General features: G+C 40.2%; 1 protein-coding gene across 4 annotated transcripts in view; it reads right to left on the reverse strand.

The window, feature by feature from the left end:
* Positions 1-15,195, reverse strand: part of CBFB (core-binding factor subunit beta) — a 37,190-nt gene extending 21,995 nt beyond the window's left edge. For 3 of the 4 annotated variants that reach the window (XM_053987681.1, XM_053987682.1, XM_053987683.1), the window contains exons 1-3: positions 15,095-15,195; positions 14,787-14,873; positions 10,309-10,425 (exon numbers count right to left, since the gene is read on the reverse strand). In XM_053987681.1, the coding sequence (XP_053843656.1) occupies positions 10,309-10,425; positions 14,787-14,873; positions 15,095-15,172 (282 nt within the window). In that variant the 5' untranslated portion in view covers positions 15,173-15,195. The remainder of the gene's footprint in view (positions 1-10,308; positions 10,426-14,786; positions 14,874-15,094) is intronic. The other variant, XM_053987685.1, reaches the window with a different exon arrangement.
* Positions 15,196-15,582: the final 387 nt, after the last annotated feature.

The raw sequence follows: 15,582 nt of genomic DNA on the forward strand, positions 1-15,582 counted from the left end.
TTGCTAACCCCAGATTACCTGCATTTAAATAATTTTATAAATCCTCCACATACCTATGGGTACTTTTTGTAATAATGCCTGGCAGTCAGTGCTGTAAAATTCAAGAGACAGGTGAAAAGCACTACAGAACAGAATGAAGGAGAATCTGGAAGTCAGGCAATAACCAAATTCATATTCAGTGTACAAAATTAATGCTACATAAAAAACCACCATTATAGGGACATATCAGAGAAAAAGCTAAATTATGCAGCAGCCTCTTTTCAGAATACAGTCCATCCTACAAACCAAAGGAAGTATGGTTTTTCTGCCACTGACAGTGGACAGATGTGTAGCTAAGTTAAGAATTTTTGTACACACGCTGAAGAATGAGAGTAAGTTCTCTCTCATTTTGCATCCTCATTTTCCAAACACCAGCACAGCCAAAGCTTTGTTGGACCAGGAGACCTAGGTAAACTGTCAAATACTGAAATATGCCATTTTCACTAGTTTATAGCAGCTGAATTTTTGTTTGGGTGGCTATTACAGAGCTAATTTCATCTCAAATGACGTCTTCCATTTCAAACTCCCACTACAGATCAAAGTAGCATTAGAATTTTTAAATGAGAAACATAGACATGTTACTTTTACATTGGAAACAGGCTTTTAGTATTAGAACAAATATTCTGCTTGCTGATTGAACAAGCAGCAAGAGCAAACACTCTTATCTCCTGGCAGATTATGTGGACAAACAGCCCCATAAACACACACAAACTTGAGAAGGTGCTGCATGAATAGGCTTAGCTGGGCTCTAAGTTGTCGAGCTGTGTTTGTGCTTCCTCGGCCTCCCTGCTGGCTTGTTCTCAAAGACCTCCGTGCCACACCTTCAACATTTAGTGTTTCTCACCTTCCCTTTTGTATTCTTTTAACTAGTCAGTTCTTTCTTTTCATCTGCATTTAAATGAACAACCCTCCCCCCCAACTCCAATTAACTGGGAATTATTTCTGTTAAGAACAGGCAGGAACATGGGTCCTGTAACACCATTCATTCATATTTTAAAATCCAAACTAATTACTTTTTTAAAAGCTACTGTGTTTTAGCACAAGACAAAAAACCTCGGTTTCACATCCTATTTTAGTCATCTAGTAAACCTTTATCTCACAACAGCAGGGTATTTAACTGATCTGCTGGAGGAATGCTATCTGTGTGCTCCATCCACACATCCTGCAGTTACAGAAAGTGCTCCTTCTCCCTACAGCAACCAAGCCATTTCCTCCCCCAGCGATTGCACAGTTCTCACCACCCACCAACTAATGAATCAGCAGGCTCACAACAGCCAGCGCCGAGGAGATCGACTTCACCCCCCAGGAAACACCAGTCCCCAGTGAAGTGGTGCAGTCCCCTCCCTTCTGTTTTCATTTTCCCAGCACACTGGAGCAAAAGGCATTCTTTCAGAAGAGGCTCAGTTCTGACTCACCCTGTGCCTCATCACGCACACATCTGCCCATTCATAACGGGCTGCCCCTCTCGCTGAGCCACGTCCATCCATCAATCCCACTCCTGATCCCACCTTCCCCTGAATCATACTCCACTTTTAAATACTTAAACAGCATTTCATATTTGAAACACTGACCACTAAGAAAGAAACAGCTTTGAACACTCACACCAAGAAAGAAAAGTGTTAAATGGGGTACGGCCAACCTCATCATTTCAGCTTAACATTATTTGTATACACTAGCAAGTGAAAGGAAACAACCTGAACAAAATGTTCACATGAGAAATTATGTATTCAACTGTTTCCTTTAACAGCAACAGTATATGGTTATATATACAATTTCATAAATAAAATGCTGTAATCTTGGCATAGAGATGTGGCACGACTGCTCTGAAATGTAAAGTTGCATCAGTCCCATCCCTGTGTTCCCCCCAAAATACAAAGACTTACTTTCACATTACAGAGAAGGGTATCTAGCCTGGGTTTCAAAGAGGGGGCAAAACATGAGAGAGGAAGCAATCTATGACATAGAAAAAAAAAAAAAAGTAAAAAAGCTTTTCTAAAACTTTGCAACAGAACTTACACACTAAAATCCTCAACTATTTGGAGAACAAAACAGAACAGTAACTTCACTTGTATAACACCAACTAAAGTTACAGCAAAGGCTGATAACTTCATGCAAGACTTCACACTACTCTTTCAGATATCGATATCATTAGTTTAAAAGAAACTAATGACAAGCAACCAAGTCATGAACAGAGGTTACAGCATTTATCTGACTTCCTAAATTTGAATCCCATACCCTAACAATGCAACATAATTTAAACTGGAATGAAATATAAATAGAAACAGCTGAAAATAATCCCATTTAGAAAGTGACTATGAGTAAAATAAGACTTTTTAGTGCTTTTAATTTGTATCAATCTTTCCCGTCTCATCCCTTAAAACATATTTGGAATTTCTTCCATTATATGAGAATGAGGTTTTGTTAAAATTCAAACCTTACACTCTTCTGCAAAAACGTATGGGAATTAATACTTTCTGACCAAACAAAAGCCTTTCCTAAACACTTGTGCATAAATGACCCCATTGTGGCTTTCAAGATGAATACAGCTTCAAGTTCCTCAAGAGTGGCACCCATGGCACAGCTGTACCACACCACCACCAACAGGCCCTTGCTGTTTCCTGAGCAGCTGCCAAGGTGGCACTCCTGGAACAGCGCTGGCCAGGGCAGGAGCACTGCCCAGAGACACCTCCTTGGGCCCAGCACCACCCTTTCTCTGCCTGGGACCTGTTCCTCCAGCTCTGCTTCCTGGTCTTCACACACAGACATTTCACTTGCAGCTGAGGAAAGAATGCAAGTTTTTCTAGTTGTGAATCCAATTCACAACTAGAAAAACATCTCAGAACATACTACAATTTTCATCTTCATAGCAAAACCTGATGGTCAGATATTACTTTGTTCAATTTTCAAATATGCTTATATAAGTCTCCAGGTTTTATTACAAATATCAGTAAACACTGAGATGCAACATAGTCCATTTTTACAATTCTATGTAGCAGAAATACCCATGTACACACTCATTTCAAAAATATCTTTGTAAATAATATCAGAGCTGTGACAAAACCTCTCTCAACATGCTTTGTGTACTACTGAAATACTACAGTGATGAGGGTTGGTTTCAAAAACGTCAAAAAAAGGAAGAGCTGAAGACTTTTCCTAACCTTATTGGACAGTCAGAATTTAAAAGGCCCTTGCATAAAACCTGGTATTTTTATGGTTTTTTGGTTGGTTGCATTTGTTAGGTTTTTCTCTGCATAGTTAGCTCAACTATGTAATCATGACTCCTTTTTGAAAGCAGATCAATGTTTCATTAAATTATGCAGGTTGCTATTTCACTTAACTAAGAACAGATATGAAGCAGTAAGGATGTCAGAACAAATGTGATTAAAATCTGTGGAGCATTTTATTCCTGGATTAAGATCACTGGTCAGTACTTATGCTTAGAAGCTCACATAGAAAAATACTAAAATGCTACTGCACAGAAATTATACTCATCATCTAATAACCAAGTCTCCAGATACAGTTCATCATTCCAAAATACTGCAATTTCTCGACTAAGCAGAAAACATGAACCAGACTTGACCAAAACCACCAAAAAAGCCCCAATATAAAGCAAAAAGTAGACAGCTTCAAGTTTTCACATTGCCACTACAGAAGGGACTCCCAAAGAGAAATGCACGTCATGCTCAAGCTCAATCCATTTGCCTTCAGAACACAAAACCAACCACAGAGCTGGAACTGAAAATCAACAAAAATGCAAGGAGCATAACAAGAAAAATCCGAAAGGCAAATATATGTTGAGGTTTTCCCCTGTGAAACTTTACAGGGTCTTTTATCAGCCTATCTTTACACTAGATTCTGCATGAGAAAGATGGCTGGATTTTAAACCTATACTCCCTTTTAATGGAGACGGCATGCCTTTAAAAAAGACCCATTTTTTTCTTGCAGCAATTAAAAAGAATAATGCTTTTGCAACAAAATATTGCCAAGAAATTGCTGCTGGTTTTGCTGCTCCAAGTACACATGCATGCTTCTGCTCACAAACCCAGTAACTAACAGACACACAGTTTTCTGCCACGTTGACAGAATATTTTCCAGACAAATTTCAAAATTGGTTGTGAAATTTGTTCTTTTCAAGCTTTCAGAAAATCACATAGCAAAAATCAGTTACAACTAGCAACTGCAACAGAGGATTAGAAAGAGAGGTTTATCTAAAACACGTCACCTGCACACCATGCTACCTGGGTGCAAATAGACAGCCTGCTAATCCTCTACTTTTGGACTGAAAATTCAAAACATAAAATGCAAATATACTCAACTATACAAAAAAGAAATTACCTGATTTTGACAATATGGGCAAGCAGGTAATAAAAGCAGCCAGGAACTGACCCAAGTAAGAGAGGGGCAAGAAAAGCTGCTGCTTCTTCTACCCTTTAGCTTTCATTGCCTTCTTGAGCACTCCAACAGCCTCACCTTCCCCTTAAGCAGGATTCAAGTCTGGAAAAAACTGTTCAAACATTTTCTCAACAAGTAGTGCTGCATCAAGGCTTAAAATAATGTTAGTAGTTTTCTGTCTTTTGTACACTATAACAACTATTCAGCTTTCATCATTCAATAAAATTTCATAGTGTCATAATTATTCTGTAGAAAACTATCAGCTTCTGCAGAGAACATCCTTAGCAATGACTGGAAATTGTCTTTAACAGAGTAACATCAAACTTGCAATTATGCAAGCTAATGAGCTCATTTCGTTACTTGTGCTTTGGACAATAAAGCTTGAAGAACCATTTCAGTAACTTTCAGAAAATGACACTTTCTTGAAGCAAATGTTTCATAATCTTATTGAATTTTTCTTATTTTTAATACAAATTAAGTGATTTTCAGAAAGAAGCAGACATTCTCAACAATGACTCTCTTACTTTTCTCATTCATTTATAAGAGGAAAGAAGCATAATATTAGCAACTTTCCTTAGTAAGTGGAGACTGATATGCAAACAAGAGAATTCAACAATCCAAATGTCTGGATTTCTTCCAGTATCTATGCTGCAGAGATCTCAAGTACTGCTTTCATCCACACAACACTCATCTGTCCTTATATATAGCTGCTTCCCAAATGCAAAATTTAGCTCACTAACTCCAGTTTTGTTCCTCTTCTGGGAAACTTTAGGATGATGACATGGGTATATTTGAAATCTTGTCTATACAACTCTAACGAGTGCATTTAAGCCGCTGGAAAGAGTTCAAGGTAGTTTGACTGAATAACTGCTTTTAGAATACATAATAAAGGCTAAGCAGAAGCAGGTTTACTGACAGTAGCCCTTAAGTACTTCCACAGCTGTGCTGCAAGTACTGCTCCCAAGCATTGTTCCAAAATGGCATCGTCACTGCTGGCACCGTAACGCAGGGACAAGGCTGTGGGCAGTCCCAGAAGGATTTAGAGGACTGGGGGGGGTGAAAGGATTCCAGGGAAAAGGCTGTGGGTCCTTGTCACACGAGAGGTGCCTGGGGTGACTCATGCTCCAGTGGCAGAGGGCACCCGATGATAAATCACTCTGCAGGAACAACTGTCCAATCCCAGCCAGTGGCTGCCTGCCAGGACAACGTGTCCAGTCTACATCCTCTAAAGATTCCTCCCCCCAAAATCCGAGCTCTAACTGTTCATAGCATATAAACTGTATGCACACAGAGGCATCTCCTAACTGTGAAGTAAAGTGAAGAAGCACGGGTACACTATGACTGCGGCTTCAAATGGAGTTTGGATTAAACAGCTCTCCTCTATGCAACAGCAGTCATAATGAAGAATGCTTTCAAGTATCTAGACAAAAAAAAAGAGAAAAAGTTTCACTCTCTAAAGCAAAAATGGTTTTAGGAGCATAAACAAAGGATGTTGCTGGGAAAAAGAAAAGACTGGAATGAAAAAGAAACTGAAGTCTCTGCCAGCTAAAGGACTCTTAGGCACAAAGACAATTATAAATTCTAGAATCACAATCTATAGAAAACCAGTATTTTACTCAAACCATATAGATGATCCTGGATGAAAACTGATCAAGGGGATCATCAAGAAAAGTGGATTCTTCTCATCCACCAAGCCTTTACAGGACTCCCACCAAGCAATGCAATGGGAAAAAAAAAAAAAAAAAAAAAAATCAAGCTGTTTAGCCAGGCTGGGTACAAACTGGATACACCACCAAACCCATTTGTCTGCTATGAGAATAACCACACACTGACCTCCTTGTTTAAAGCTCACAGAAAAGTCTGAGGAAGATCTAAAGCAAGAACAGTGATGTGGGTTTCATCAGGACAACACCACTTCCCTTGGCTGGAGCAGGCAAAAGTACCTTGAAGGCTCTGAGCACACAGACAGCCCAGCAGCTGATGTCCCTTCTCTGACCACCTGCTGCTCCTCACAGAAGAATCTTTCCCAGCTACCACAAGGTTTTGGGGTCATCACACCCCCAGAAGATATGAGTAGGATGGTAACAATTGTTTAAGGCTGCTCAGGAAAAGTGGAAAGCTGGTTCTATTGTCTGCCTTTTGAATAAGTGCTGTATTTTAATAAAAGCTATTTCTCATTACACTTCTGTTTCTGTTTTTTTAAATATTTATCCAAGCAGTTAACACCAACTTAGCACAAAATAAAATCTAGTTATGACAAAAGACTGTGCAAGTAGAAACTCAGCATCTTTAGGAAGAAAACTGAAAATCTTTAGTTCTGGCTAGAACAAAGTTAATGGTTAATGAGTAGAAATCCTAACTACATCACATGTGGCACAGCAGGCACTCTGAATCAATTTAAATCATGTCTGATGTGCTTTCCTCCAAAGCTGCAGAGTTGATGGCATATTAGAGCAAAATAAACCCGTGTGGAAGACTCTGGTTTACAAGCAGCTGCCACCAAAGCACAGACAGGAAGTAAAGCTGCACTAGAATGAGATGGAGAATTTATTGTAAAGGGGAGGGGAAGTAAAACAACTTCACAGACTTCATCAGTGACTGGTATTTAAACAGTAAAGAAGAATATCTGAAAACTAATGTTCTCTCAAGTAAGAAAGAGTGGAGCTATAGAAACATCTTGAATGAGAAATGAAAATTGGGGACATTATCTTACACTAAGAAGTATACAAAATGAATTGTGCAAATAAAGTTGACCAGACAGTTCTTAACAGAACAAAGGGACTTCGAAAAAGATTAGATTTTAAGAAGCACTGAAGTTTATACACAGCTCAGCCTTAAGTTTGTATGCCATCAGTACAAAACTGAAATAAAAATTACAGAACTTCATTAACCACAGTAAAACTAGCCAAAGTCATCAACGATACCAGAAAACCAAGGTGAAAATAAAGCTCTCCATTTAATTGCAAGGTTTAATTATCCAATATTTCTGGCAATACATTAGACTACTACATGACCTATCTTTCAATTTCTTAACATCTATTCATTTATTCTTTACCAAAACACAAATTAAAAAAACTCTGGACATTAGCTGACAACACAGAATGAGAAAGCCTTGGTATGGTTCAACTCCCCAGAAACAGGACACACTGCATCTGACGCACCCCACACACACCCACAGTCACAATGAAATACAATGTTCTATCATTTTTATGATCTAGGGACCTATTTTTAGTGCTGCTTTTTCTTCTGCTGTGACAAACCTGAAAAATTGCTCAAATACACAATTAAATTTGCTGCAGGTCAAAGGCAGCACAGAATGTTAAAGCTATCTCAAAAAAAAAGTTAAACTTGAGTTTAAAATGAGCAGAAACATTAAGTATACACTGAGCCATCCAATTCTTAGATTAATGAAGACAGGGTAATCCACCAGAGGCCTACCCACCCATTGTGAACATCAGATGCATCAAATTAAAAGGCAAATTAAGCATATAAAAAAATCCCCTCACTTAAATACCAGATTGAAAAACCTCAAGCCTATGAGGTATGTATTTGCAGGATCTCAACTTCCACAAGAGTGTTGCTCTTTCTAAAATTCAGTCATTTAAGCAGCAATTCCAGCAGATGCTGCACTGGTAGCTTTGTCAATCTGTGTACAAAACTGCTTTAGTACAATAGTGACATTCTTCAAATCTGGATAAACTATTTTGGGCCATCATTGTTTAGCCAAACACCGAAGCAGAATTCCAGAATAAAAATATTCTAATGTTGGTAAGTTTATCTACATTCTAGATCTCAAACTAATGCCTAAGATAATTATTAACTGACAGCTTCCCCCATAGCCTTTTTTTATTCATATAATTAAAAACATGCCTTACTGGCATAAATCCAGTGATGAACAAACACACATTATGCACTGCCTCAAGAATCAAAGCTCATAAAACAATGTTGCACAGAGCTACAAAAATCACATGGTTTTAAGAGACTGCTGAAGCCTGTGAAAGAAATTCTTAATTAAACCAAATGACAAAAATCTAGAGAGAACAATCTCAGACAATTCACACGAAACGCTTTAACTGTTTCCGTTGATAACATAAAATACTCTCCCACTCTGCTCATTCCTCTGCTCCAATCATGGGAGTGGCTGACTTTCAGAGAAGTTTAATTCTGTGCAGAGCACAGTGATTTACACAAGTAAGGGCTGATTACAACAGTGAATTTGTGATTTGTTCATACCAGAGGATAACATTCCTATTTATCTGTTTGCCCACCTCTAGCCTCATTCAGAGGAATGCTTCTCAACATTTCAGTGAAGCAGTCTAGAATTTACTGTAAACACACATAAAAGAAGGAGTGGCATTCATTAATGAGGTTCATGTTCTACTTTAATATACAGCATACCTACCATGCTCTCACATGATTAAGACAACACAAGAAAATGGATGAAGTAGTTTAGTACTTTAAGAATTCATTCAGAGAAAACAAAGTTAAAAAAAATCATAGGAGTAAATAAAATTAGTTTTGAACTGGCAAGAAGAGAGACTTCAGTCTTCTTACACATTACAAGAAAAATTCCTCATTCAATTGTGAGCCAGAATCAATATTTTTCAGTAAGAGCCAGATTCAATTCAGTTTCCTTAGCAAAGCAGTCAGTACCCAGACAGCCAACTTCACTTCTACCCCAATTTGTCAAACTTCTGCAAGCCCCACAGGACTAAATGGAAAACAATTTTTTCCAAAAAAACTCATTAACTTGAATTCCACATACCATAACTGCCCTCAGGAATTTTTTTTTCTTCCAATCAAGTTTTCCCACTATAGGAAATATTTATCTTCCACCTAGTAGCATTTAAAAGAACCCAATATGCCATTAAACCTGAATATGCTTCAAGTATTTCCTCCAGCCTGGTAGGTTTGGTAGCATTAGCTGTTTCTTTTTACAAGGGTAGGTAAAAAAATTTAGGCAAAAGGAAGGATTTTGTAGTCCATTAAAAGTTTTTAAAAATAAAAAAAAATCAAGTAAAAAAAAAAAAAAAAAAAAAAAATTAGCCTGAAACAGAGAAACTATGAGGGCTTAAGTGCTGGTCTAAACCCACTGAAGAAAGTTCTGAAGAAAGTCTTCTACTGAATTCAGTGATCCTTGGATCAGTCCCAAAGCACCCACAGGAGCACAGATAAGAGACAGCATCTATATTTTAAAGGTATGTTTTTCCTACAAAACAAAACCAGCTGTAGGTGATTTCAGTAACTTTAGTCTGATGAGACTAAGCAAGGTTTCTGACTTTAAATCTAATACAGCTTCACAGTAGCCATCACTGTCACTAGGGAATTTGAGCATTCAATATCAGCCTATGGGACAACCACCTCAGAAAAAGAGATTCAGAAATCAATTCTGAAAGCAATGCTGCTTCTATATTGTAGCTGATGGTGAAACTGAGAAAAAGATTCATTCCACACTGATTGCTTGCTGTACCAACTGGCAGCCAAAGACACAATGAAATAACCTGCAAATTTTTATTAATCTACCACAATTCATTGCCCAAAGTCTAATTTCTTTAGGAGCACCTACACAACACCAAATTTAGACTGTTCCCCAAAATTTTTTCATAGCATGACAGTAGAAATATTTATCTTTTTCAAAATAATGCAAAGCCACCAGTACTGCCCAGTTTCCCAGTTCTTCCATTTGCCTAAACATCAGCATGCTTTAAAACAAAGAAATATTTTATCTTACCAGCTTTCACTTGTACTCACATCACTACCTACCTGCATGGAGGTGTGAAATATTAGAAATCTCACATCATACATATAGTCCATGCCAGTAAGACCATAAGCACAACAAAAAAAAAATTCTTTCAGTTTCAACAATTTCCTCCTTACCTTGCCTCCTTCTCTTTCAAAGTCAACATATTCCCGGGTCGGTGTCTGTCGCTGCTCCCCCTGCCAGCTGGCCGGAAAAAACTGGAGAGACAGATTGGTTCCTGTGGCCACAAAAGCCTTTTAGAAAAATCAATACAAACAGGATCAGGGAGCAAGACATTACATAAATTATGCAGGCAGTCATTTATTTTTACATCAGTTTATGTCTTAAGCCAGGCAGCATAGAGAATACTTAAAGTCAAAAACATGCACTCATCATTTTTCTTAAGTATTAAGTTACAAACATCTGATTCCATTTTGACAACATTTGCCATTGGCTGCTTCAGATATAAAATACAACATGGAATCAATACTTCTTTCAAATCAGTTTTGCTGACATTAGAATCTGTCCTTTCAGTTCTGTATGGATACCCTGCACCAACTTAGTACCTGCAACATTAAAAACTGCCCATGCTTTTCAAAGAGGCTGCCTATCTCTAAAAGAAGTACTGCTGAAGGAAAATTAACTCCTTAGACCCATTACTAAAGACAACTTTTTTCTAAAGAAAAGGATTTGTTTCCTTTCACAATCTACTTATACCTAGAGAGACACTTAACTGAAGGATAAATATTCCTACTTTATCATCTACTGGCATGCAGCATCAATACACAGTTCAATCAAGCTGCACAGGACAAAGTCCTCATGCCACATTAAGACACCAGTGATACCCAGATCAGATGCTGTGTCAGTGAGAAAAAGGCAACTGTAGGAATTCCTCTCTCTACAGCCCTTTGTAAAATCATTAAAGGGACTGGTTTAAACCCATAAGAAAAGGCACACATTGCTTTCAAGCAAACAATTCTCTACGATTTCAAATGAAAATGGGATTCAGTTTTCCTTACAAACTCTCTGTACTTGTTAGTATATCTTAACTCCAAGCAATTCCTAGACATGAAATAAATTATTTTTGCAAGCAGAAGTCAGATTCACAGTATATATACTCTTTTCTGGTACAGGTGAGCATATTGTCCTGTAAGCATGTGAATACTCACACAGGCTCACAGCATATCACTCCTATCAAAATCCCAGGGTTAAACATAATTTGTTGCAATCAAATGACAGTATTTATTACCATGATCACTTTGATTTAAATGGTCATTAATCTAGAATACAGTTTTTCTTAAAAGCTACACAACTACTACTTTAACAGTTGGAATTTTCTGACAAGCAGATTTCTTTCAAGCAACCCAGAATCCAGCCACTTCATGGCATAACTGTACTGCTACCTGTGACACTATAGTTACACGTTATTTAAGATTGTTCCAGTCATGGACTGCAACACTGCCACAGGATTAATACCTCCCATTTTGAAAGTAGAAGTGCTTTGTCTTGGCTCTTCCCCTCCACCAAGAGAGACTAATGCTCTGCAATCAGTTTTGGTTCCACGCTATCCTTAAAAACAGATTTTTAAATCGTTGTTGTTGTTGTTTTTGTTTACTTGTTTTCTCTCCTGTAAGCACATTCTCAATGTCATTAAAATTAACAAATCAGTCCTAGTAATGCCACAAGAATGCTGTATTGGTGCATTAATACTTGTTTGCAAAGACAAACATTTCAATCGATGTAACAGAAGTTTCACCAAGGATACACTTGCACAAATAGGAGGCATCAAATCTGTCAGAGCTGCAGACCATCAGTATCAGGCTCACTACCTTCTATAATTTCTTTGCTTTTGCAAGGGATGATGCTATTTACATATCAACAAAAAAACTATACCTAGCTCCAAATATTTGTGACTCTGAGTCTTCACCACTTAGTCTGCTCAAGAACTGTATTCCTACCCTCCAGCATCTTTAGTGTGTGTTATACTCCTTAATTTATACATTTAAAATATCAGGGAGTGAGATCTTTGAGAGTAAACCAGCTGACCACTGAAGCCTTATAGACCAGTCCAGTTCTGGGTACTGGGTCAAAAGAACTGTACTTGCTTTCTGGGAAAGCCAGCAAGACAGTGAAGTGCCCATGCCTTCCTGCTTCCACCCCCAGTGTGTGCTAGAAGGCCATGAAAACAGGGGAAAAATATCAGAGAAAAGAAGATAAAAGTACACAAATTTCACATCCCCATACAGTCAGGCAGGCACCATTTAAACTATAAAAAGCTATGTAGATATTTGTTCTCTGGATTTTTTAAGCCTGTTCCCTCCTTTAGAAGGGACAAAACCATCCAGTATCCATATGCTTCTCAAATCAAATCACAAGTCAATACTGAAAAACTTGAGAACAGTCCCGTTAATAACCACACAAGACTACATGGAAGCCATTAATTTCCATCAAATAACAAACAAACTAAATTAAAAAAAAAAAAATCACACCACTAGTTTGGTTTTAAACTTGAAAGTAAGAAAACTCTAGTTTTGTCTGCAGAGCCTTTTAAAGCCCAGTCTGAAAAGCTATCAGACATTTATGTCACAAATTTTGTGAAAAGCTTATCAGGTAATACAAGGGCAACCTGACCCACACATGGACAACGTAAATACAAGCACCTTCCAAAGCAAACCAAACACGTGAGGTTATTTAAGTTATCAAAGCATTACTAGTAAATGTGAATTCTTATTTAATACACTTCACACTTACTTCTCAGTAATACTGCTAATTATTTCCTTTATTCAATCAAGAGCTATTTGACACACATAACCAACAACTTACTGCTGGTTCTAGATTAAATGCCTGAGCTGTTCTCTGGGTTTTTTTTTCTGCTTCAAAATATGTAAGGTCATTTGCAAAGGCTCCCTTTGGAGATAAAAGAATAAATCCTTGATGTCTGGAAAAACATTCAAGACTAAAAAGAAAGAAGTAAAATTACTAGCTCTTTTTAACATCAGTCATTACATACACTACATTTCTAAATAAACCTGACTACTCATGCCCTGTTCACAAAACAAAACCAGATGTTTCAGATGAAGAAATATAGAGCCCGTTTTATAATTAAGTAGAGTGAAAATATGTAGAACATGCATCACTGCTTGCTTCCAAGGGATGAAGCTCTGGCAAAAAAAAAAAGGCAGCAGCAGGCACAGAAGTACAAAGGTGAAACTACAGCAATTTCCCACTTATATAAATAACTGCATAGGCTGCATTAGAAAGCTAGTTATAAACTACATGGCCCTTTTTTTCTTTAGGCAGGGATTTGGGTAGATAATGCACTTTCACCTGTACAGGAACTTCCAATGCTAGCAAACTACGTTTTCCTTACCTACCCATTGTTTCCCTGGTATTTTCTTAAAGTAAGCAAGCATGCACAAAGAAAAATGAACGTTAAAAAATAGTAAAATTAAGAACCCGTCTACAGGAGGCCTCTTGCAAAATAATATTACAGGTTCTAAAACAAGAGATAACAAGCAGGGATAAGATTCAGCTAAAATAAAGTTATTCAGTAAAAGGTAACTGTGTTCTTGAGTGTATATCCTTTTACTGGCAAAAGCAAAAGAACAAGATCAGTAATAGTAACTGGCATTCAAGTATTTTTGGATGTGCATAAGTAATTGCATTGTGCATAAGAATAATTTCATTGTGAACTGACTATCAGTATGTATACCACGTGAAATTAAAGAATGTTCATAAACCAAATTTGGTGGAAGTGGGGTTTATTTTCTATTTTACCTCGTCTTTCACTGTATACTGTAAATGAAAAAGAGATTACTTCTGCATTTTAACAGTAAAGTTACAAACTTAACAATGCTACGAAATACTAATCCTATAGAAGCAACCTGGAGCAGAAATCAAACCAGGAAATAGTCAGTTCTTGACTACTCTGAGCCATACTTCACCTCACTTCTTATTTCAGAGGCAGACAGTAGTCTGTAACTAACCTTAATGAATGAGAAAAACGGAGCTGAAGTTGCAAGTTTCAAAGCCTAATTTTAAAAGCGTTTGATTTAGTTCGCAAATACATCAAACAGCTCATTCAGGACTTTAAGCTAGCGCCTTCTGAACAATGTCACTCATTTCTCAAAACTACTGTTTCCGGAAAGAAAAAAATAAGAAAGAAAAGAAAAAAAAGCTGAATATTTAAATAAGCAGCTCGTAGCTGTAGCACGTGCCCAGGGAAGGAGCGCAGCCCGTTCCCACTGCCGGGGGTTTTCCTCCCTTCCCTGTCACTCCGGCGCTCCAGACAACCGCTCGGCAGCCAGCCGACACCTTCGACTGAAAAAGCGCTATTCCTAAGGCGGACAGAAACGCTGCCCGTTCACCAGAACCTCCTTTCCCTCGGCGTTCGAAAGGCTGCCGATGTCATTCCCCTCCTCATGGAAAACTCTCCTTCACGGCGCGGCCCCGACCGGCCCCAGGCACCGTCCCGGCACGGCCGGCACCGAGCCTTTGGGCTTGGGCTCCGCGCAGCGCTCGCTGCCCGACGGCTTCCCCCAAACTTTTATTTGACGAGCCAAGCGCGGCCCGGCCCGGTGCCGGCGGGCACCGAGGGGAGCGCGGCGCCACTTACGATCTCGGAGCGGCCGTCGCGGCAGGCGTTCTGGAAGCGGGCCTGCCTCTCCTCGTGCGGCCGGTCCCTGAAGCCGGTGTATTTAATCTGCGGGGAACAGGGCGCGCAATCAGGAGGGGCCAATCCCAGCGATAAGGGGACAGCGGAGTGCACTGACTGCGCCTCTCCGCGCCGCCGGCTCGGCTCCCGCCGCAGCTAAGGGGAGGTGCGGGGCTGCCCCGGCCCCTCCGCGGCCCGCGGAAACTTTCCCTACGGCGGGCGGGCGGCGGGAGGGACAAGGGGGAGCCCCGCCGCCACCGCCGCCTTACCTCGCACTCGCGGCTCAGCTTCCTGAAGAACTCCTCGTTCTCGAACTTGCTCCGCTGGTCGGGGACAACCCGCGGCATGGTGGTGGGGCCGCCGCCGCCGGCTGCCCTCCTTCCTTCCTTCCCTCCCTCCCTCCCGCCCGCCCCGCGCTGTCCCAGCCCCAGCGCTCGCCTCGCCCTTTGTTAGCCCCCGCCGGCGGCGCCCCCCCTTCCCTCCTCCCGTCCCTCCTCCTCCCGCGGCGCACGCAGAGCAGCCGCAGCCGCCGCCGGAGCTCGATGCTGCCGCCGCCGCCGCCGCCCGCTCCCGCCCCCAGCCCGCTCCCTCCCCTCCGACTTCCTCCCGGCTCGTAAACTCGGCCGAACAGCCGCGCCATTCACAACTCCGCCGCCGCCGCCGCGCATGCGCCGCCCGAGGCGGGAAGCGGGCGAGGGGTGACTCAGAGCCCCCTCCGCGTCCCTTGGCCGGGCGCTGTCTCGCCCGCGGCGGGGCC

This window comes from Vidua macroura, chromosome 11, assembly GCF_024509145.1.
Source record: "Vidua macroura isolate BioBank_ID:100142 chromosome 11, ASM2450914v1, whole genome shotgun sequence".
Taxonomy (NCBI): Eukaryota; Metazoa; Chordata; class Aves; order Passeriformes; family Viduidae; genus Vidua; species Vidua macroura.